We start from the raw sequence: 24,734 nt of genomic DNA, 5'->3' as shown, positions 1-24,734 counted from the left end.
GCTGCCATTCTGCCATTTGAAACCTCCAGAGCTGGTATGCCAGATAAAACTGCAATCACTGTGCCAAGGACTCAGGAAAGGCATGGAGCTTAGGTTCTCCTTCAGCCTCCCACTTTTAAACTGTTGTTCGGAGCACACAATTACTTTTCTCTCAGTTGCTAGGGTGGGTGCTTCAGCTGTGGGTGTGACTATTTAGGGAGGAAGCCATGAAATGTGTAATGTGTATCCTTAAATCGCATAATCTCATTCCATGTACTTGAAGAAGACAATGACTGAGGGATGTCTATTATAAATTGAAGTACTGGCACATCACATCAAACAAATCTTTCCATAAGATACAAACATAAAAGCAGATACTTTATAAATATAAAAGAACCATACGGAGAAGATCAGCGTGGTCCCTGAGCAAGGATGACACATGAATTCATGAAGCATTCCATATTTTTAAAAACACCAAAACAGGCCGGGGGCGGTGGCTCACGCCTGTAGTCTCAGCACTTTGGGAGGCTGAGGTGGGTGGATCATCTAAGGTCAGGAGTTTGAGACCAGCCTGGCCAACATGGTGAAACCCCGTCTCTACTAAAAATACAAAATTAGCTGGGCGTGTTGGCACACACCTGTAATCCCAGCTACTCAGGAGGCTGAGGCAGGAGAATCGCTTGAACCCGGGAGGCAGAGATTGCAGTGAGCCGAGACCTCACCACTGCACTCCAGCCTGGGCGACAGAGCAAGACTCTGTCTTAAAAATAATAAAAATAAAAATAATTTTTAAAAACCCACCAAAATAACACCAAAAAAGCCTACAAAAAGACTTATGACACAATCGATAATTTAGGAGCAATAACTTTGTCCTTAAAAAAAAAAAAAGCTGGCCAGACGCGGTGGCTCACACCTGTAATCCCAGCACTTTGGGAGGCTGAGGCGGGCAAATCACGAGGTCAAGAGATAAAGACCATCCTGGCCAATGTGGTGAAAGCCCGTCTCTACTAAAAATACAAAAAATAGCCGAGCATGATGGCACGTGCCTGTGGTCCTAGCTACTCGGGAGGCTGAAGCGGAAGAATCGCTTGAACCCAGGAGGCGGAGGTTACAGTGAGATGAGATTGCATCACTGCACTCCAGCCTGGTGACAGAGCAAGACTCCATCTCAAAAAATAAAAATAAAAAAATAAAAAAAGCTTGAAAGGCATTTATTGTAAAACACCATGTGAAGAAGCATAATTGAGGATAAAAGCACAGGAGAGTGGTTAGTAGTGCCGGTTTTGGGGTCAGACTACTTGTGTTTGGTCAATACTGTGGGTGTTTGGACGAGAAGTCTCACTTCTCCAGGTCACGGTGTTCTAAAATGTCATGGTATACACTTCATAGAGTCATTGTGACTGTTAAAGTCCTATATGCTAGCTACAATTTTAGCACATAGGATTCTAAACATTAGCTATTACCATTTTCTTTCTTTTTTTTTGTTCATTAAAAAAATTTTTTTGTTTTTATTTTTTTAGAGACGGGGTTTCCCCATGTTGGCCAGGCTGGTCTTGAACTTCTGACCTTGTGATCCACCTGCCTCAGCCTCCCAAAGTGCTGGTATTACAGGCATGAGCCACCGCACCCAGCCAAGCTATTACCATTTTCTAAAAGGTAACTGAGGCATCAGATATTACTAAATACTTGAGATAATCATATTACTGTAATTGAGGACTGATTTTCCCAGAAGCTAAGGAAAGAAAAAAGGTTTTGCTTTCTGACAAAGAAACAATCAACATACATCAACGATGACTGCCTGAACTTAAATAGGAAGAATCTTTGAATACAGGACCTTGCATCAAATAGCCGGTATCAAAATGACAGCTTGGAACACCACAGAAATAATTGTTTAAGTGCAGTGCCTCTGTCCACTCTCTGAAAGAGCGGAGGGGATACAGCGCTATATTATACCTCATGTAGCAGAGCTGAGACATGTGTCAAATTCCTTGCCTTCTGACTTCTTATGGTTAGAGCACAGAAAAATCCAGAAAACTGGACATATGAAACTAGCAAATGACTGATATCTTAAGTATATATTTAGCAGAAGTGGATCATGGTTTATTCATAATTAAGTTATCTCAATTTGTGGCTCAACAGTATTTGTTTCCGACATTCAACAAAGGTATGTGGCTTATAAGGATGAATAAGACCCATTATTCTTTTTGGCCTTACATGGTCCACATGTGGATTATATAAAGACCAGAAGCTTTAGATACTTGAGGTGGCTAGGTGGGTGTGGTGGCTCATACCTGTAATCCCAGCACTTTGGGAGATGGAGGTGGGCGGATCACAAGGTCAGGAGTTTGAGACCAGGCTGGCCAATATGGTGAAACCCCATCTCTACAAAAAATACAGAAAGTAGCTGAGTGTGGTGGTGGGCACCTATAGTCCCAGCTACTTGGGAGGCTGAAGCAGTAGAATCGCTCGAACCTGGGAGGTGGAGGTTGCAGTGAGCTGAGATCGCACCATTGCACTCCAGCCTGGGCGACAGAGTGAGACCCCCCCCTCAAAAAAAAAAAAAGATACTTGAGATAAGGGAGGGAAATCTCATGTGAAAATAAGAGTTAAATTTCTAAGCTGGGCACGGTGGAGTGCACCTGCAATCCTAGCACTTTGGGGGCTAAGGCAGGAGGATCACTTGAGCACAGGAGTTTGGGACCAGCCAGGGCAACATAGTGAGACTCCTGTCTCAATAAAATAAATAAATAAATAATGAAAAAAGTTTAAAAAGAAATTTCTACCCGCCTCCCAGATGGAAGGCCAGTTGGCGCTGCAGGGAATAAGATAAGAAGATTAGATTTTATCTAAAGATAGAATCATGACAGCATTTTGCTTAGGAAAGAGCTATGAATGAACTTGATTACTTGGATAAGTTGATGGTTAATATGTCAGATTACATATGCCAAATAATATGAGGAAATGGTTATAGCCTGAAAAACGTTAAGTCATCCCTTCTCTTTATTTGCAAATTGGCCCTGTTGACTTTGTATAATTTCAAGAAATGTTGGAGGTATTTTGGAATCGGATTTAATTGCCCTTTAAGTCTGTGCTACTTAAGTTGAAAGCGTTTCTCTGATAGCGTATTACATTGGTGCAAAAATAATTGCTGTTTTTGCCATTACTTTTAACAGCAAAACAGCAATTACTTTTACACCAACCTAATACTTTTCTTATTGTGCTTTCTTTCACTTGTAAATTCTAAGGTACTTGTTCATTAATTGAGGCAAATTATTTAGGTTTAAAAAAAGAGAGTTCTGGGGTACAGCTCTCTTTGACATGGAGATGGATGTCTTGGATGGATTAATGTATTAATTAATCCAGTATTTGCTGAATGTTTTTCAGTTATACATTATGATATGGTTTGGATCTGCACCCACACCCAAATCTTGTGTGGAATTGTAAGCTCCCATGTTGCAGGAGGGTCCTGGTGGGAGGTGCCTGGATCGTGGGAATGGATTTCCCCCTTCCTGTTCTCGTGATAGTGAGTGAATTCTCATGAGATCTGGTTGTTTCAAGGTGGGTAGCACCTCCCGGTGCTCCCTCTTCCCCTTTCTCCAGCCGTGTAACACGTGCGTGCTTCCCTTCCACCTTCTACCATGATTGTGAATTTCCTGAGGCCTCCTCAGCCATACACCCTGTGGGATTGTGAGACAATTAAACCTCTTTTCTTTCTTTTTTTTTTTTTAAAGACGGGGTTTCACCATGTTGGTCAGGCTGGTCTTGACCTCCCAACCTCAGGTGATCTGCCCGCCTTGGCCTCCAAAGTGCTTGGATTACAGGCGTGAGCCACCACGCCCGGCCAAAACCTCTTTTCTTTATAAATTATCCAGTCTTGGGTAGTTCTTTACAGCAATCCAAGATCGAACTAATACACTTTACTTCTTTTTTTCATTCTCTCTTGGTCTCCTCCCAGGCTGGAGTGTGGTGGCATGATCATACTCACCGCAGCCTTGAACTCCTGGTCTCAAGCCACCCTACTGCTTTGGCCTCCCAAAGTGCTGGGATTACGTGTGTAAGCCACTGCACCTCGCCACCCTTTACTTCTGATTTTTGTCAGGTCCATGTTGCTTGTACTATTAGATACCAACGTTTTCTTTAATTTGACATAAATGGAACAATTTTTTAAATGTAGTTTCATCTTAAGCAATGATATTTATGAAATCTGAGTTTGAGGCAGATTTTCAAATATACCTTAAAATAAAAACAACTGTATAAATAAATAGAAATTGTCAGCTGCATAAAATAGCCTTCTACTCCCTTTGGAAAACAAGGGATTAATCAATTAATAACATTTTGAACTGGAAAGGTCTCTTTTAGATTTTCTAATCCAACCCAGAATTCCTGAGTTAAGAGATTCAGCCAAAGTCATCAAGTGAGGGAAGAGATGGAGCAGAACCTCAGTCTACAGGTCAGCATTGCAAGTCAAGCGCCTTCTTTACCATCGCTTGCAAGTCATGCCCCCAACCCGCTGCACAGCTATTTACATGTAAGCATTCCTATCAAATACAGTAAGGTTAGTCTGGGTATAAATGGTGTCAAAGTAATTCTTCTGTTGGTAGCTAATAAGTCTGACTGCTTAAGCTCACTAAAATACTTATTCTCTTGTTTGCCAAAGCAATAGCTGTCTCTAATTATTTAAATATTATCAAATAAACTGGATTCAGTGGTGTGTGTGCCTGTAGCCCCACCTACTCAGGAGGTTGAAGTGGGAGGATTGCCTGACACCTGAAGTTCAAGACCGCACCCACACATACGTGTGTGTGTGCACGCGCGCGCGTGCTTGTGTTATAGAATTGAAAGAATGGGATTACACTGATTTATTTATTTATTTATTTATTTAATTTTTTTCTGAGAGGGGGGTCTCACTCTGTCGCCCAGGCTGGAGTGCACTGTTGTGATCTTGGCTCACTGCAACCTCTGTCTCCCGGGTTCAAGTGATTCTCCTGCCTCAGCCTCCTGCATAGCTGGGATTACAAGTGCATGACACAATGTCTGGCTAATTTTTTGTATGTTTATTAGAGACGGGGTTTCGCCATGTTGGCCTGGCTGATCTCGAACTCCTGACCTCGTGATCACCCGCCTCGGCCTCCCAAAGTGCTGGGATTACAGGCGTGAGCCACTGTGCCTGGCCTACACTAATTTAAAATGTTAATAGTAGGGGAAACTGGTGGGGAGGCAGGCAGAAAGGAGGCATAGGGGAACTCTACCTTTTGCTTAATTATTTTGTAAACCTAAAAGTGCTCTGAAAATAAAGTCTAATGATAGAAACAAAGATAGAATGATATTGAGGCATAGTCCTCTTTAAAAACAGGATTGCGTCTAGCTGGGATCTCTCATCTACTTCATTTTAGCAGTAGTGTTTTCTTCGGACAATTAGGAAGCATGGAGGACCAGGAGCCGTCAGGGTTGGACTGTTTGACCCAATTATGGTTTAGTAAAGACATGAAAGTACAGTAGACCTGGAGGGCACGTGGGTGTCTAAGGCCTCGATCGGAGTGCAGTTTGCCCTTAATGTTATCAAGACAGTGATCCTATTTAACCTTTTTGATCCTCAAATTATATTAGTGTTATTACTAGGCGATACTTACGGAAAATAGGACAATGATTATCCTAAGATTTCAAAGCGTAAGTGTTAAGTGGTAAAAACGTCATACCCATTTTAAAGAAATGGAAGCGTAGAGGTCTCACATTCCTAAGTGATACTGGAGCAAAACCAGAAATAACATTCAGGAGTCTAGGGCCCCGGCTTTCCCGTCATGCTGTTCACTGTGAAAGTGATCATTAAAAAATAATAATACAAAGAAAGACAGGGTCACAGTCTTTTGAGCACTCAAATTTTAAAGAGAAAGCCATTAAAAAGAAGCTATGCATGGCTGGTCACGGTAGCTCACCCCTGTAATCCCAGCACTTTGGGAGGCTGAGGTGGGTGGATCACCTGAGGTCAGGAGTTCAAGACCATCCTGGCCAACATGGTGAAACCCCGTCTCTACTAAAAATACAAAAATTAGCCGGGCGCGGTGGCTCAAGCCTGTAATCCCAGCACTTTGGGAGGCCGAGGCGGGTGGATCACGAGGTCAAGAGGTCGAGACCATCCTGGTCAACACGGTGAAACCCCGTCTCCACTAAAAATACAAAAAATTAGCTGGGCATGGTGGTGCGTGCCTGTAATCCCAGCTACTCAGGAGGCTGAGGCAGGAGAATTGCCTGAACCCAGGACGCGGAGGTTGCGGTAGCCGAGATCGCGCCATTGCACTCCAGCCTGGGCAACAAGAGCGAAACTCTGTCTCAAAAAAAAAAAAAAAAAAATACAAAAATTAGCCAGGCGTGGTGGCGAGCACCTGTAATCCCAGCTACTCATGAGGCTGAGGCAGGATAATCAGTTGAACTCAGGAGGCAGAGATTGCAGTGAGCCGAGATCGCACCACTGCTCTTTAGCCTGGCGACAGAGTGGGACTCTATCCAAAGAAAAAGGAAAAAAGAAGCTATATATGAGCTTCAATTCTGCATAGGCGTGGTTTTTTTAAGATCATTTAGGGAAGGTTTTATGTTTGTTGCCATTAAGTTTTTAAAGTATTAAATTATTGGTTATATCTCTAAAAAAAAATGGTGTTTGTCCTAATCATATAACAACATGAAAAAGTTTTAAAATCAAGGCCAAAAAATGAAGTACTAGGTTTAGTTATTTGGTTTGAAATTAGCCATAACTAGTATGACATTTCTAGTTAATATTCTACTTAAAGTCTATGAATTCAAAGGCCTTGAGACCCACTTAAGGCACCGAAATAAAATAACTTAGTGCATAAACTTAGTCAAATGCTTAAATCCATAGTCCCATGCTCTTTACAAATAGGAATAATCCACCCCCCTCCACTTGTCTCCTGGGAAAGACACTATTAGTCTATTCTGATGACAGTTCTAAGGCATTTTGGATTGTCAGTTGATAATTTTCTTTTTTTTTCTTTTTTTTTTTTTTTTTGTCAGTTGATAATCTTCAAAACAGGTAGATACAAACCATTGCTGGTTGTGCTGTGGGCATGGTGAAGGCGCCGCGTCTGTGCTATGAACTATCTGAAGGAGGATGTCGCATTGGTGGGTGAGTATTTCAAGTTTGTGGGTCATTTTTACCAGCTCCAAAAGGACCTCAGCAACCACAGAAGCAGCTCTCATGTTTGTGTGCTCCGTGTGGCACCTAGAAGGTAGTCCTGTACCTAGTAAGTAGGTGCTCCAGAAGCCTTTTCTGAATGCTGAGTGAATCATCCCCCTCCAAGAATGGAGAGGGAGGCTGAAATGAACAAGAGCCCCCGGGAGTTTGTGCCTGCCTTCCTTTTACTACTTGGTGAGGAACGATTACAAATAAGTACAAAGAAAAGGCCGGCGCGGAGGCTCATGCTTATAATCCCAGCACTTTGGGAGGCCGAGGCAGGTGGATCACAAGGTCAAGAGATCGAGATCATCCTGGCCAACATGGTGAAATCTTGTCTTAGGCCGGGCGTGGCGGCTCATGCCTGTAATCCAAGCACTTTGGAGGCCAAGGCGGGAGGATCACCTAAGGTCGGGAGTTCAAGACCAGCCTGACCAACATGGTGAAACCTCGTTTTAAAAAAAAAAAAAAAAGAAAGAAAGAAAGAAACCCTGTCTCTACTAAAAGTGCAAAAATTAGCCAGGCGTGGTGGCACATGCTTGTAGTCCCAGCAACTTGGGAGGCTGAGGCAGGAGAATCGCTTGAAACCGGGAGGCGGAGGTTGCAGTGAGCAGAGATCATGCCACGGCACTCCAGCCTGGCCAACAGAGCAAGACTCCATCTCAAAAAAAAAAAAAAAAAAAAAAAAAAAAAGAAATGAGAGGGACTAGAGAATGAAGTAAACCCTTCAACAGTTAACTAGCTGTCCCTCGGCTTGACTTCCCCAGCTCCATGCCCCAAATGCAACTGACTTTTCTCTTCCATCCAAGCCTTCCTAAAAATAACTTCCTTTTCTAACCTCTCTCTCCTGTCATCACTATTCATTTCCAGATCTCACACCTTCCCTTACCTCCTTGAAAATATAGCTGACCTGAAAAAAAAGCAGCGGGGGGTAAGGGTGGGGGAAGACTATAAAGAAAAGCCCACAAAACCTCGAAGATTTTTTACCGTCCTGTGTTTGCAGTGCATTGCTTAGTGATGTTCTCTGTTGAAAATGGGGTTGCAGATGCTTGTTCTAGGGCAGTTACTAAGTAATGTGGAACTTTAGCGAGGAGTTAGCTTCCAACTCGTGAGAATGTTTAGTCTCTCTTTTTTTTTTTAATATAATTTATTCATTAAAGAGATTTTTTTTTTTTTTTTTTTTTTTTTTGAGACGGAGTTTCACTCACGTTACCCAGGCTGGAGTGCAATGGTGCGATCTCGGCTCACTGCAACCTCCGCCTCCTGGGTTCAGGCAATTCTCCTGCCTCAGCCTCCTGAGTAGCTGGGATTACAGGCACGTGCCACCATGCCCAGCTAATGTTTTGTATTTTTAGTAGAGACGGGGTTTCACCATGTTGACCAGGATGGTCTCGATCTCTTGACGTCGTGATCCACCCGCCTCGGCCTCCCAAAGTGCTGGGATTACAGGCTTGAGCCACCGCGCCCGGCCGAGAATGTTTAGTCTCCACCGACTGTTATTCTCAAGCATTGTATTAAGCGTAAGTGGCCATACTGCAGGCCTACACGGTCAAGGTCAGGTACTGCGTTGAGTCATTTTCTGCTGAATTTCTTTTCCTTGCCCCACCTATACAGTAACCTTTTAAAAACATAAGATACAAGGTTTTAAGTCAGGCGACGTGGCTCACACCTGTAATCCCAAAACTTTGGGAGGCTGAGGTGGGTGAACCACAAGGTCAGGAGTTTGAGATCAGCCTGAACAACATGGTGAAACCCTGTATCTACTAAAAATACAAAAATTAGCTGAGCGTGGTGGCATGCACCTGTAATCCCAGCTACTTGGGAGGCTGAGGCAGGAGAATAGCTTGAATCCGGGAGGTGGAGGTCGCAGTGAGCCGAGATTACGCCATTGTACTCCAGCATGGGCGACAGAGCGAGACTGTGTCTCAAAACAAACAAACAAACAAAGTTTCACTCTGTCACACAGCAAGATAATTAACCTCAAACTCCTGGCTTCAAGCAATCCTCCTACCTCTCAGCCTCCCAAGGAAGGCATGAGCTACCATATCTGTTGAATTTTCTGCTCAATTTTGTTTTTTTTTTTTTTTTTAGAGATGGGGTTTCACCATGTTGGCCAGGCTGATCTCGAACTCCTGACCTCAAGTGATCCACCCACCTTGGCCTCCCAAAGTGCTGGGATTACAGGCGTGAGCCACCGCGCCCGGCCTTCTGCTCAATTTTAAAGCTCAAAATAGTATTGTAATTGGCCATAATATAAAACATAGTACAAATTCACTTTTTACTACTTATCTGCTTTGTTGATTGTGTTTTGCAATTTAAAAGTCCACATACTGCTGGACACAGTGGCTCACACCTGTAATCCTAACACTTCTGGAGGCCAAGGCGGGCGGATCACCTGAGGGCAGGAGTTTGAGACCAGCCTGGCCAACATGGCGCAACCCCGTCTCTCCTAAAAATACATAAATTAGCTAGGCGTGGTGGCGGGCGCCTGTAATCCCAGCTACTTGGGAGGCTGAGGCAGGAGATTCGCTTGAACACAGGAGGCGGAGGTTGCAGTGAGTTGAGACTGCACACTGCACTCCAGCCTGGGCGAAAGAATGAGACTCTATCTCAAAAAAATAATGAAATAAAAATAAAAATCCACATACTGTATACGTGTATCTATGACTATTCAGACCCAGGCCATTTTTCCTTTGACCTATGAGAGCCTCATGGAGTACCATTCATCTGGGGACACTCTGGGAAGGAAAATTAATTCTAGCCCTGACAGGATTGGAATGGCTGGGTGACAGAGGAGGCACACCCATGTGCCATGTGCCAGGCATACCCTCTTACCATCTCAGAGGAACTCAAGAACTTTCTGCATCAGGTGCCATGTTTGTAAAAATTTTCTAAAATTCCAGAACCTTTACAGTATTTCTGCTTGCTAATTGTATTATCCTATTTCCTTCCCCATAGTTCAGAAGTAAAACTCTTTAAATAGAAAAAATAAAATAAAAATACATGAGACTGTGGTGGTGGCTCACGCCGATAATCCCGGCACTTTGGGAGGCCGAGGCGGGTGGATCATCTGAGGTCGGGAGTTCGAGATCAGCCTGACCAACATGGAGAAACCCTGTCTCTACTAAAAATGCAAAATTAGCCAGGCGTGGTGGCGTACACTTGTAATTCCTGTTACCTGGGAGGCTCAGGCATGAGAATTGCTTGAGGTTTCAGTGAGCTGAGATTGCACCACTGCACTCTAGTCTGAGTAACAGAGTGAGACTGTCTCAAAAAAAAAAAAAAAAAAAAAAGGGGCCAAATCATCTTCTTATCTCCATTTTACAGATGGGGAAACTGAGGTTCCAGAGAGGAAATACCATGTCCAAAGTCTTCTAGCTAATGAGTAGTGGCCTGAGATTCACTCCTGGACCCCTTTACCTCCTAAGACCATTTATTTGTTCTTCTATATTATCTCCTGATGTAAATGTTAACATAAATGAAACCTAATTTCAAAGATTTATTTTTGGAGCTGAAACTAACAAAACATTCCACCATCAATTAACAGCATATTTTTACACTTTTCCTCTATTTTTACATATGAGGAGGAAGAGGTTGTGTGAGCAATCATAAACACATATTGAATCTTTGGATCAGCTACTATCCTTCATCCTGAAGGTCTTATTTTCAATGAATAAAGACCAGAGACTTAGCAAAAGTTGCTTGGTAATAAGTGTGCCTGAAAAATGCTGCTTGGGACAGGAAGTGTTTAAGTAATGTGTTATATGGTGACTTGCTGTGTCAAAGTCTGTTTTAAAGAGAAACAAAGAAACACGTGCTTTTGAGAGAAACGGGGCCAGGGTGTGATTTTCCCAAACCCTTTAAGAGCTGTGGTTGCAAACTGCCCACAAATGCTCCCATCTGGGCTTCCTGCGCCGGGTCTCCCTGGAAAGCCTGAACGAGGTTTGGTGCTTAAAATGATCTCGTCCAGGGCCAAGAATTTAACACAATTAAATTTCTCCGTCTTGACTGAGAGGTCTGAAACCTAAAGCTGCAGAAAGGCAGGAAGCAAAGAGAAGAATGAAGGTGAGAGCCCACTACGAGGTCATGGCAGAAGCATCAATGCTGCCTGCACTCCTGCCTTCCAAAAGCCAGCATTTGGCCAGACGTTTCGTTTCAGTCTTTGTCTTTCCAGGCAAGGACAGAGTACATGCCATTATCTGGTTTCTTTAAAGTCTCTAAGAGTCTCTGCCAGACGCTTGGGTTGATATTTTGAAGCAATAAAAAAGAAAGAAAAGCAGAGTGAGAGGTGACTCATTCTGTGGAGAATGTTTGCCCTTAACATTCTTCTCTAAATGTTTGGGTTATTGAAAGGATCTAACAATATCTTATTTTATAAAGAAGCAGAAAAACATGGTGATGGCCAGGCCCAGTGGCTCATGCCTATAATTCTCAGCATTTTGGGAGGCTGAGGTAGGAGGATTGCTTGAGGTCAGGAGTTCAAAACCAGTCAGGGCAACATAGGGAGACCCCATCTTTACAAAAAAAATAAAAGATTAGCTGGGCATGGTTAATCCTGGTTAGCCCACACGTGGTCCCAGCTACCCAGGAGGCTGAAGTGGGAGGATGACTGGAGACCTGGAGGCTGAGGCTGCAGTGAGACTGAACTCCAGCCTGGGCAGCGGAGCAAGACTTTGTCTTAAGCAAACAAACAAAACACAGTGACTCTGACATCAGAACTAGATTCCTAGCCAGCTCTCTTATTTACTGGCAGTGAGCTTTAAGCCAGACATTATGTGAAGATGTAGTATTTTTATCTGTAAAACAGGAGTACTGATACTAATGCAAAGTACCTCATGCAGCTTAATAAAGAAGAACTACTTTTATTATTGTAACTGTAATGAAACAATGTCCTTATTCTGTTGTATTCTGATAAGGATCTCCTTTTGAGATCATGAGCTCAGGGACTCATCTATGGGGGTGGTGGTGTCTTCCATGAAGGGCTGGACATTTTTGACATTGATCATTCAGGGAAGGCATGTACCCTCAGGAAACTGGAATTAGACCAGAGAAGTAACTGCCTCCCTCTCATTGTCCTGCATCTACAGCTCAAGGAATCTAGACAGGCTTAAGGGCCCTCCTGAATAGCAAGGTGGAAACAAGGAAGGGGCCATAAACTGAAGATGATAAGCTGTATGGTGTGAACTGGACTGCACGTCATACAGGCAGCAGATTACAGCAGTGAAGAGTAGAGACCCTGGAGTCCGACCATCTCCCGTTGTGCATTTGAAGCATCAGAAAAGCAAACTCTCCAAGTGGAAGGTGAATTTTAGGACAGAGGTGGGGTCTGACCTCTGAGTGCCCCTTCCTAAGTGGAATGGGGGATTATTTCAGGAGATTTCCTTGCAAATTATTTAAACTTTTCAAAGTTTTCAGTTACATCTATTGCATCTTGTGAAAATGCTAAAATAGGAAGTTTTGACATTGTTATTTCTATTTTTATGCGTTTACTAAGTTTTAAAGAGATTGCATGACTTGACCAGGATCATGAGATTACTAAATGGCAATGCCCAAGGAAAATCCAGTTTTCTTCTTTCTTAAATTATTCCCAGTCCAAGGAGACTTCAGTGATCTCCGTACTAGGAAAGTAAGCATGGTGTGAAGGTTTTTAGACTATCATTTTGCGTTACTCACACCAGCTGCCCTTTCCACTTCACTCATATCTTAGCGAACTGAGTCAATTGCATTCGAAAGAAACATTTTGTGTGTCTCTCACGGGCACATCATTGACGGCTGCCTGAACAGATTTAACTCACTATACATTCAAGCATGCGAAAGGACATAACTTGTACATATCCATCTGGCTCCACAGAGTAATTAATCAAATAAGTGTCATTGCCTCAAACTATGTGCTTGCTTTTCTGATTCAGCCCTAAGTTTATATATCCATGGGTGGGATCAAAATGATTTTCCAATTCTAAATTTCTGAAAATCACTATGAGATGTGTAAGTGAAAACATGCTTCAGCAGCATACAATATTACAAGTTATTCAAGCTACAGCTCAGAAGCAAAACATATATATATTGTTTTGCGACGGAGTCTCCCCAGTCTGAAGTGCAGTGGCACGATCTTGGCTCACTGCAATCTCTGCCTCCCAGGTTCAAGCGATTCTTCTGCCTCAGCCTCCCGAGTAGCTGGGACTACAGGAACACACCACTACGCCCGGCTAATTTTTGTATTTTTAGTAGAGACAGGGTTTCATCATATTGGCCAGGCTGGTCTCGAACTCCTGACCTCGTGATCTGCCAACCTTGGCCTCCCAAAGTGCTGGGATTACAGGCATGAGTCACCGTGCCTGGCTGCAAAATATATTCTAAGGAATAAAAATGGTTGTAGTTAGTTTTCCATAGTCCAGAGCAAGCTAATGGTATTTCAAGAGCTAAAAGTGTAATATAATCATCGGTCAGGTTTCTACAATGAAAGACAGTTGAAAGGAGTCAAATATCAGCATAACGCAGATGATGTACTCACTGGCATTGTGAGCCTTTTTTTTTTTTTTTTTTTTAAAGATGGGGTTTCACCATGATGGCCAGGTTGGTCTTGAACTCCTGACCTCAGGTGATCCACCCACCTCGGCCTCCCAAAGTGCTAGGATTACAGGCGTGAGCCACTGGGCCCTGCCGTGAGCCTTTATTTTGTTATTTGGATAACCATTTTCACCTTGTGTAAACTTTTCCAGAATTATATGCTTTTATGTCTAATCAGCTAATTAGGCAGTTGAAAAGTATGTATAAAGCACCTAATATGTGCCCCGATTAGGCCAGGCACTGTGGGTATATAAAAGGGGTTTATAGGCCGGGTATGGTGTCTCAGGCCTGTAATCCCAGCACTTTGGGAGGCTGAGGTGGGCAGATCACGAGGTCGGGAGTTCAAGACCAGCCTGGCCAACATAATGAAACCCCATTTCTACTAAAAATACAAAAATTAGCCGGGCATGGTGGTGCCTGCCTATAGTCCCAGCTACGAGGGAGACTGAGGCAGGAGAATCACTTGAACCCAGAGTCAGAGTTTGTGGTGAGCCAAGATCACGCCACTGCACTTGTCTGGGCAACAGAGTGAGACTCCATTTCAAAAAAAAAAAAAAAGGGGGGTGTTATAAAGGTGTAAGCTCCTATCTTCAAACCTTAGTGGGGTGGAGGGATGGGGGAGTTAATTAACATACATTAAATGTTTTTTACTCACTCACACCTAGAGAAACAGTATTGTTTTAAATGTGTTGTAGGAGTTCAGAGAAATAAAGATTAATGTGGTTTGGAATAAATTAAATAATAAAAAGCTTTGCTGAATACCGTTAGTTTAAAAAATATAAAAATATAAGGGGGTTTGCAGAGAAATCTGTTCAACTCTTAAAATAATAGTTTTTAATTTATACATGTTTATATAAGAATTCCATTTTATTATTATAGAAATATATTTGCTGGGAAGAAAAAAACAAAAAGGATTCCATTTTATTAACATGAACTACCTGTACTTTTTTTGAGATGGCGTTTCCCTCTTGTTGCCCAGACTGGAGTGCAATGGTGCAGTCTCGGCTCTCCGCAACCTCCGCCTACTGGGTTCAAGCGATTCTCCTGTCTCAGCCTCCTGAGTAGCTGGGATTATAGGCATCTGCCACCATGCCTGACTAATTTTGTATTTTTTTTTTACTACAGACAGGGTTTCTCCATATTGGTCAGGCTGGGCTTGAACTCCCGACCTCAGGCAATCCACCGCCTTGGCCTCCCAAAGTGCTGGGATTACAGGCGTGAGCCACTGCGCCTGGCACCAGTACTTTTTTTTTTTTTTTTCATTTTCTCCACTTGACATCCAACTTTTTTTTTTTTTGAGATGGAGTCTTGCTCTGTTGTCTGGACTGGCGTGCAGTGGTGGATCTCGGCTCACTGCAACCTCTGCCTCCTGGGTTCAAGCAATTCCTCTGCCTCAGCCTTCTGAGTAGCTGGGATTACGGGTGTGAGACACCACACTTGGCTACTTTTTGTATTTTTAGTTGAGATGGGGTTTTACCATGTTGGCCAAGCTGGTCCTGAATTCCTGACCTCAGATCATCCACCCGCTTCAGCCTCTCAAAGTGCTGAGATTATGCGTGAGCCACCTCGCCTGGCCCAGTACTTTTACTGATGCAAAAATATAACGTAGAAGGAAAATCTGTCTTACACACAGTAAGTGCTAAATCTAGGTCTTTAAAAAAAAAGTCACTGAGAAGCCTAACTCCTATCTTAATTTTTAAGACATGTATTATTGCAAGCAGAAAAACTGTACTAGACACTGGGGACACATGAATGAGTGAAGCTGTTTCTGTCCTCAAGAGGTTACCATTTGGTAGGTGGAAACAAGTGAACGAACAAAGTCATTGCAAATAAATGTGGGAGGCTCTATGAGTGAGGCCACAGAGGAAGAGGTTGAGAGGGAAAGAAAGCTTCAAGGAGTAGGTGACTTCAAGAAGGTCATCCTGGCCAGGCACGGTGGCTCACACCTAATCCTAGAACTTTGGGAGGCACAGGCAGGCAGCAGATCGCTTGAGCTTAGGAGTTTTGAGACCAGCTTGGGCAACAGGGAGAAATCCTATCTACAAAAAAATACAAAAACTAGGCTGGGTGTGGTGGCTCACGCCTGTAACCCCAGCACTTTGGGAGGCCAAGGCGTGCAGATCACCTGAGGTCGGGAGTTCGAGACCAGCCTGACCAACGTGGTGAAACCCTGTCTCAAACCAAACCAAACCAAACCAAAAACTAGCCAGGCATGGTGGTGAGCACCTCTCCTCCCAGCTACTTGGGAGGCTGAGCTGGGAGGGTCACTTGAGACCAAGAGGCAGAAATTGCAGTGAGCAGAGATCGTACCACTGCACTCCATTCTGGGTGACAGAGGGAGACCCTGTCTCGAAAAACAAAAGACAAACAAAAACAAAAGGTCATCCTGCAGGACAACCAGGAGGGGACAATGTGTGTCTGTGGGAGGGTGAATGTTGGCAGGAGAAAGAGCAGGGAAAGGCTTTCCAGAAAAAGGAAACACTGAACAGCACAGGAAAAAGCATAGTGAATAGTAAGCCTGAGACCAGTTTCAGGGTTTCCTACACGTATTTCAAAGCCCTTCATTATCCATATGGAGAGAGGGAGTCTTTAAACACAAATATTTAGATCATAGCGACGATGAGATTTAGATAAATGAATGCTAATAATTATTTTTCATTATTTTTGGTGTGTTAAAAATTTATTGTACAAGATTGTATTCGTTTTAAGTATCTTCTAACGTGAGCCATTTTGTAATGATTCAGTTCTTTATATTCAATTTCTAACATGAGCCATTTTGTAATAATTCAGTTGTTTATATTCAGTTTCAACTTAATTCAATATTGAATTCATATTCCGTTATTCAATTCAATTTTAATTTGATGCTGATCACAGCATCAAATGGGTATCTTCTACAGAAAAAATACAGTATGTGATTTCAATAAAGAAAAATATAGTCAGTTTTAGGATTTCTTGAGAGATTATAGAACCGGAATAAAAGCATTCAAACTGTTAAGTCATTAAATACGAGTACCTTGTATTTTGAAGGCCTCTTTAAATGTCCAGTTAATAGTTTATAAATGCTTTTACGTAACATATGCACTGAAATACCATTTAAGATTAGTTTTGAAAACAGGTATTCATTTGAACCACATCATTCGGTATTTTATTCAAAGCTCTTTATAAAAGGAAAACATTCCAGTATAGTAAACATCCTGAGAATAGGACAAAAATTTAACCTCATGCTATAGCTGCAAAGTTTCCGGAAAGCAGGATTTAAAACTTCCATTGTAAGTTTAACAAGCGGTCCTGTCCAATTTCAACTAAGACCATTTTACCGCATGTAATGCTGAGCATAACATGGGCACGTTTTTGTTGCTATGAGAACCTTCTATTTTGGATCAGAAATCGCAGCCCTGACGACGCAATGTTTGCGCCTATTTTTCTACAGCTATTTCTCTCCTCTAGCATAAGTCGAATGGCTCCGGTTTCCTCTTGCCCGGCCCAGCTTTTCCGTTTGAGCATCAGCCGTCCTGGGCAGCTGTGGCTCTCCCCGGGCCAGGGCGGTGCGGACGGGCCGGGGGACACCGGGGGACACCGGGAGGCAGGCGCGGGCTGGTTCCGGCCCCGTGGGAGCCCAGCTCTCCGCCGAGCTCTCTGGCTGCTTTTCAAACTCCGCAGTTAACAACAAAAACCGAGCCACGCCACGTCGCACAAACAGGACGGGAGGGGGCGAGAGGGAAAGGAGGGGCGGGGGGCCGTGTGACTCGGGAACACTGCTAGGCCTCGGGTCCGCAGGGACAAGGCGGGGGCCCGGCGGCGCGGCGCGCGGCTCCCGGCGGCAGACGGGGCTTCTGGTCTTCCCGCCGCGCGAGGGTCGAGGCGGGAAGCCGGGACCGGGCGCGCGCTCGGAGCCTCCTCCCCGCCCCGGTCCGCCCCGCCCCAGGGTCTTCCTCCCCCGGGGTTCGGGGCGGCCCCTCCTCCCGGCCAGGCTGGCCGCGGGGCGCTGAGCGGGCCGGGACTCTGCGGCCGAGGCTGTCGTTAGGCATCGCCCCGGCGACCCGCTCCGCAGCAAGATGGCGGACGAGAAGGACAGGGAAGGTAAGGCAGGGGCGCCGGGGAGCCGCTGCCCTCGCCGCCAGCCGCGACCCTGGGCTGCTGGGCGAAGCGCCGGGTGGGGGTGGGCCCTCGTCCATCTGGAGTCCCCACCCGCAGGGACCGGGTGGCCTGAGGAGGGGCCCGCCCAGCAGGGGCAGCCGCGCTGGCCCGTCTCCGCCGCTCCGCCCCGCCTCTCTCCCCTCCTCCCTCCTCCGACCTCCCTCCTCCTCCCTCCTCCGACCTCCCTCCTCCTCCCTCCTCCTCCCTCCTCCCGCCGCGTCTTCCTCCTCCTCCCTCGGAGGCCGGGCCTGGGCTGCCGCGCGGGCTCCGGCGGAGGCGCCGCCAGGGGCTGCTGATAATGGCGTCGTTGTTCAGTGCCGCGGGGAAGCCGCCGCCGCCGCGCCCTGCGGGGCTCTCGGTGCCGCAGGCGCCACGCCCGTGGCTGTCCAGGCCGTGGGCCCCGGGGCGGCCGGGCGAGGACGCGCTCTGGCCGCCGGAATCTGGCGGGATCCTGTTGGCGCCGAAACCCCGCCCTGGCGCAGCCCGATGGCGTCCGCCGCCACCATTTTGCCTTCTCAATGAGGACGCGGGAGGACGGTCTGGAGGTCACAGCCGCTGCCCCCGAGCTTCTCCTGCCTCCGAAGTGCCTGCCCTGCGGCCGGCCGGCGCCGAGCAACCGGCCTGGAGTCTTAGAAAACAAAGACCCACACCCAAACGGCAGTGTCAGTAAAGACGGAAAAGCAAAACCCGGCGGAGACCGTGGACCCGCTGTCCCCGGGGACCACCCGGCCCCGCGCGCTGGCCGCCTGCAGAGGCGCTGTGCGCTTCGAGGCCTGAGGTCGCCAGATCGAGGCGTCAGTGTGGTGCCTGCGCCGAGACCCCAAAAAGGGCTGACGTTTATTGGCCAGACCGTTCATGTTGTTTTCAATTCGTGGCATAATTTATGATCAAGACCCGATCCTTGGTTACCATGACCTTACGTACTCAAAAATAATTGCGTTTGGTAGTTGGCAAAGTCACCAAGACAAAATATCCAAAAACCCGTGAGACAGTCAACAACGATGAAGTGAAAATATATTCCTCCTTTGTTTTCCTTCTCGAGTGCTCAAAACACCCTCTCATACCATTTTTCTCACCATGGAACCTACTGTGGTCAGGTTAACAGCTAATAAACGAACTCTGAGATATTTAGTCAGTTGTTACGGTGATCACAGAAAACAGGCGGCGAAACATGAAACTGCCAACGTCTACCTGTAGATAACAGGAATCCTGTGATTTTATATGATATTAATCTGAGAGCAAGGATTATTTTATAGATACTACCTTTATGAGGATGCCCTTACATACAAAGAAATGATTACTTTTAAGACTTCCTCAGAAAAATGAATAAATTATTTTTGTTCTTTATTAAAAAAAAAAAAAAAAAAGGAAAACCATTAAGAGAGAAACTGGAAAGGTAATTATGGATATTTGTTTTCTTTTTTCTTTTCTTTTTCTTTTTGTCTTTTGTGGCCAAGTAGCCAGATACTTGTTTTCTTAAAAAAGACTTGGTTAGGTCAGCATGAGACAAAAACACGAAATGATACTAATACCATATTTATTGTTTTTAAAAAACAGATTGAGAGCTTTCCTGATTTTTCAACTTTTGAACAACATTTTTCTATTTAAGAAAAATTCAGAGAAACAATTCTGTCGATAATCATAGAAGAAGTAATAACTGTTAAAAGCCGTGTGCCATTCATTCAGAATCCATATATTTAATGCCATCGTGTAGATAAGGCAGTCTACTTAGAACTTTGAGAGATACAAAAATGAAAAAGACATTGTCTTTGCTCCCGAGAAAGGTGAGCTCAGTAAGGGAGATGAGATATATCCAAATGGGAGCGAATAGTTAACTGGGCTGCGTAGAATCCGTGCCAACCACTGTGTTAGGTGTGTATCTTTGTAGTCTGTGGACAGCAGACTGGACATCGCTGGCTGCCCCCGACCTAGTGAATCAGAGTCTTCATTTTAATGTATCTGTAGGTGATTTGTATGTACATTAAAGTTCGGGAAGCACTCATATGGCATATCTCATTTATGGTTAACAGTTTTATGAATTAACTAATTGCAGTTTGAAGGGTATGATGAAATAAAGGCATTTTGTCAGAGGATAAAATAAGTAGAGACTCACTTTGGTGATAAGAGTTTTTATGGAAATAGTCCATTACTGTATTTGATTTTCAGCTACTATATTTTGAATTTTCATAAATTACATCTAACCAATTAATCTGAATTAAGTTTTGAGGATTCACTCAGCTAAACTCATAAGAGACTGATGTGCAAACCTGAATGACTTATTAGTTTAAATAGTGGTATATACATTGGCCTGAAGGCTGATTTTGGTAATGTAATGTACTGTTTTATGGGTACTAAGCTTTGGGTAGTGTGAATTTATATTTCAGAAGCCATTTGATGATGGAATCACACAAAAGAAAGGATAATTTTGAAGGATATGTTCATTACCCTGTAAGTTCCAAAAGGCCAGGGAGCATTTCTGATCTGTTAATACTGAGTATTGTTCAGAGTACTTGGCACATGGTAGGTAATCAATAAATATTTGTTGAATTCAGAACATTTGAATTAATCAAAGACAGCTTATGTTTTAACCAAAGTTCTGGGATAACAGGCATGATTCACTGTGCCCAGCCTAAAATCACCTTTTTAACTGAAAGAAGAATGTTTGAAATGGGATAAGAAAAATTATTTTTGAAGTTTTATTACTTCTCCACAGTTTCCTCAGCCAGAACATTTTTTGTTTTGTTCTTTCTTTTCCTTCTGTTTTGTCAGTTTAAATGGAGAATCAATGCAATTGTTGATTCTTTGGCTCTTTAAATCTTATTGTTTCTGTCTCTTAGATAATTTTATATAGGCCTGCAAGGATCTGTTTGTAATTAGATTCACGTCTAGGAAGCAAACTGCTTAGGTATCAAATTCTTACTTTCGGCAGCCAGTGAGCTTTGCAAACTATGTTAACTTTTCAGTAAGCTGTAGATATTAAAAGCTCACTCTAGGATTTACTATTTTTGTTTGTATTGAAATATTCTTTGTTACTTTGCATGCTTTGATAACATTGCTTGACAAAGTGCCTCTAATTCCTCCTAGATAGAGGTTTCGCAAGGTTTGTGGTTTTGTTTTTGATTTCCTTCATTGTGCCACTCTTTTGAAAACCCAACATTTGGAAATATAAAGTAAAAAACAAATTACAGGTGCATATTACTTTATAAAAAAGGTTCTCTTAAATAATTTTTTTTTTTTTAGACAGCGTCTTGCTGTGTTGCCCAGGATGGAATGTAGTGGTGAAATCATGGTTCACTGCAACCTCGACCTCCTAGACTCACGCAATCCCCTCCCTCCTAAGCTTCCCAAGTAGCTGGGGTTACAGACACAAGCCACTATGCCCAACTAATTTTTTTTTTATTTGTAGAGATAGGGTTTCACAGTGTTGGCTAGGCTGGTCTCAAACTCTTGAGCTCAAGATCTGCCTGCCTCAGCCTCCCAAAGTGCTGGGATTACAGGCATGAGCCACTGTGCCGGGTCTGATAGTAACTATTGATAGTGTAGAGTGTAGTCTGTGGGGCAGTAAAAAGGTTGAGCTTTGAAGTAAGACCTGAATTTGAATCCCATCTTCCCCAAGCTCTAATGATGTGATGTTAGCAGAGATGCCGAACCTAAGGAGCTTCAGGTTCTTCAGATGTAAAGTGGGGATAAATAATACCTATTTCAAAATGTTGTAATGGGAACAATGTTTTCTTATTCATTTTTACATCCCCAGCACCTACCACAGTGCCTGGCATCAAAGGAATGCTGAGGCCAGGGACAGTGGCTCACACCTGTAATCCCAGCACATTGGGAGGCTGAGGCGGGTGGATCACTTGAGGTCAGGAATTTGAAACCAGCCTGCCCAATGTGGTGAAACCCTGTCTCTACTAAAAATACAAAAAATTAACCGAGTGTGCTGGTGCATGCCTGCAATCTCAGCTACTTAGGAGGTTGAGGCAGGACAATTGCTTGAACCCAGGAGGCGAAGGCTGCAGTGAGCTGAGATGGCACGGCTGCACTCCAGCCTGGGCGACAGAGCAAGACCCTGTCTTAAAAAAAAAAAAATTGGCCACGTGTGGTGGCTCATGCCTATAATCCCAGGTCTTTGGGAGGCCGAGGCGGGTGGATCATGAGGTCAGGAGATCAAGATCATCCTGGCCAACATGGTGAAACCCCATCTCTACTAAAAATACAAAACAAATTAGCCAGGTGTAGTGGTGCGTGCCTGTAGTCCCAGCTATGTGGGAGGCTGAGGCACGGGAATCACTTGAACCTGGGAGGTGGAGATTGCAGTGAGCTGAGATCGTGCCACTGCACTCCAGCCTGGACAGCAAAGGGAGACTCCATCTCAAAATAAATAAATAAATAAATAAATAAAGGGCTGAATCAATGGGAAGGAAAGTATTTGGTACATATCTAACAAATTAGTAACTATTAGTATCTGTTTAACATAAAACATAAGAGTTGTCCAGGCCAGATGGCTCCTGCCTGTCATCCCAACACCTTGGGAGGCCGAGGCGGGCAGATCATCTGAGGTCAGGAGTTTGAGACCAGCCTGACCAACATGGTGAAACCCCATCTCTACTAAAAAAAAAAGTAGTTGGGCGTGGTAGCAGGCGCCTGTAATCCCAGCTACTTGGGAGGCTAAAGCAGGAGAATCACTTGAACCTGGGAGGTGGAGGTTGTAGTGAACTGAGGTTGCATTCCAGCCTGGATGACAGAGCTGGACTCCATCTCAAACAAAACAAACAAAAAATAAGAGTTACGAAAACTTTAAGTCTTATCAATTGAGATCATATATAATACATTCATGCATATTTCTGGGGTAGTTTAATATGTTTTCTTCCTGTTCTAAACCAATATAAACATCTAGGTAAGACTAACCTAAGAAGAAAACTAACTTTTTGAAACCTAATTTGTTTCCTTTAATTCAGAATTAATAAATATTTGAAGAAGAACTGGACTGAAATTTGTCTTTGCACTGATTTATAAAATTTACAAAAATGTCTCAAGAATATTCATAATTTTAAAGATCAAATAGACAACGAGAAACTACTTCATGTCTGTTAAGAAAGCTATTACCACCAAAAGTCCCCCAAATAATGAGTGTTGGTGAGGATGTGGAGAAATTGGAACCCTTGTGGGCTGTTGGTGGCAATGAGAAATGGTGCAGTTACTATGGAAAGTGGTATGGTGATTCCTCGAAAATTAAAAATAGAATTACCATTTGACCCAGCAGTTCCAGTTATGGGTATATATCCAAAATAATTGAAAGCAAGGTCTGGAAGAGGTATTTACACAACCATGTTGATAGCAACATTATTTGCAATAGGTAAAAAGTGGAAGCAACCCAGTTGTCCATCAGCAGATGAATGAACAAACTAAATGTGGTATTTACAAGCAATGAAATATTATTCAGGTTTCAAAGAGAGGAAATTCTGACAATGCCAGCACTTGAATGAACCTTGAAGATGTTAAGTGAAATAAGCCAGTCAAAAAGACAAATACTGTATGATTCCACTTACACGAGGCACCTAGAGAAGTCCAGTTCGTAGAGACAGAAAGTAGATTGGTGGTGGCAGGGGCTACGGGAGGGGAAAATGGGAAGTCATTTAAGGAGTACAGTGTTCCAGTTTTACAAGATGGAAGAAGTTTTAGAGATTGGTTGCACAACAGGGTGAATGTACTTAACACTATTGAACTACACGGTGAAAGGGGGTTAATACAGTCAATTTTACATTATGTATATTTTACCACTTTTTTTTTTTTTTTTTTGAGATGGAGTGTCGCTCCGTCACCTGGGCTGGAGTGCAGTGGCATGATCTCAGCTCACTGCAACCTCCGTCTCCCAGGTTTAAGCAATTCTCCTGCCTCAGCCTCCCGAGTAGTTGGGATTATACAGGTGCCTGCCACCATGCCTGGCTATTTTTATTTTTATTTTATTTTATTTTCCACATCCAGTCAAAGTTATACCTGAATTATTTTTATTTATTTATTTTTTTGAGACGGAGTTTCACTCTTGTTACCCAGGCTGGAGTGCAATGGCGCGATCTCAGCTCACCGCAACCTCCGTCTCCTGGGTTCAGGCAATTCTCCTGCCTCAGCCTCCTGAGTAGCTGGGACTACAGGCACGCGCCACCATGCCCAGCTAATTTTTTGTATTTTTAGTAGAGACACAGTTTCACCGTGTTGACCAGGATGGTCTCGATCTCTTGACCTCGTGATCCACCCGCCTCGGCCTCCCAAAGTGCTGGGATTACAGGCTTGAGCCACCGCGCCCGGCGAATTATTTTTATTTTTAATGGAGATGGGGTTTCACCATATTGGCCAGACTGGTCACGAACTCCTGACCGCCTGATCCACCCGCGTTGGCCTCCCAAAGTGCTGGGATTACAGGTGTGAGCCACTACGCCCCACCTATTTTACCACATTTTAATAAATCAAATAGAAAATGTTGAGTACATTCAGACTCAAAAAAAAATTGGTTCATTGTTTTTTGAAGACAACTTGGAAATTTGTGCTAAAGAATAAATGATGATGCCTGGGTGAGGGGGCTCACATCTGTAATCTCAGCACTTTGGGAGGCTGAGGTAGGAGGAGGCCTGCTTGAGACCAGGAGTTTGAGACCAGCCTGGGCAACATAGTGAGACCTTGTCTTTGCTAAAAATAAGTAATGATAAAGAAGTGATGGAAAAAAAAAAAAAAGAAGTGATGTCCACATGCTTTGAGCTTTAAATATACTTCTGGATATTTATCCTTAGAAATATGTTCTGAAAAGAATAAAAAAGCTATAAGCACAAAAATGATCAATGTAAAGTTATCTATCAATTTGAAAATATAGATAAAA

At 43.8% G+C, this 24,734-nt stretch overlaps 1 protein-coding gene and 1 non-coding gene across 5 annotated transcripts in view; both read left to right on the top strand.

The window, feature by feature from the left end:
* The first annotated feature begins 343 nt into the window (after positions 1-343).
* Positions 344-446, top strand: LOC116526203. Its single transcript, XR_004258021.1, has one exon. It is a non-coding gene; the product is annotated as a U6 spliceosomal RNA (small nuclear RNA).
* Positions 447-17,517: 17,071 nt separating this feature from the next.
* The window catches only part of EFCAB2 (EF-hand calcium binding domain 2), a 139,249-nt gene continuing 132,032 nt past the window's right edge, over positions 17,518-24,734 (top strand). The window contains exon 1 of one of the 4 annotated variants that reach the window (XM_032242200.1): positions 17,518-17,809. In XM_032242200.1, coding sequence (XP_032098091.1) covers positions 17,785-17,809 — 25 coding nt within the window. In that variant the 5' untranslated portion in view covers positions 17,518-17,784. The remainder of the gene's footprint in view (positions 17,810-24,734) is intronic. The other 3 variants (XR_004257899.1, XM_032242196.1, XM_032242197.1) reach the window with 3 other exon arrangements.

This window comes from Sapajus apella, unplaced genomic scaffold, assembly GCF_009761245.1.
Source record: "Sapajus apella isolate SASKATOON/1434 unplaced genomic scaffold, GSC_monkey_1.0 scaffold49, whole genome shotgun sequence".
In the NCBI taxonomy this organism is placed as follows: Eukaryota; Metazoa; Chordata; class Mammalia; order Primates; family Cebidae; genus Sapajus; species Sapajus apella.
Note: the sequence above shows the minus strand (reverse complement) of the source record. Positions and strands in the feature narration are given on the sequence as shown.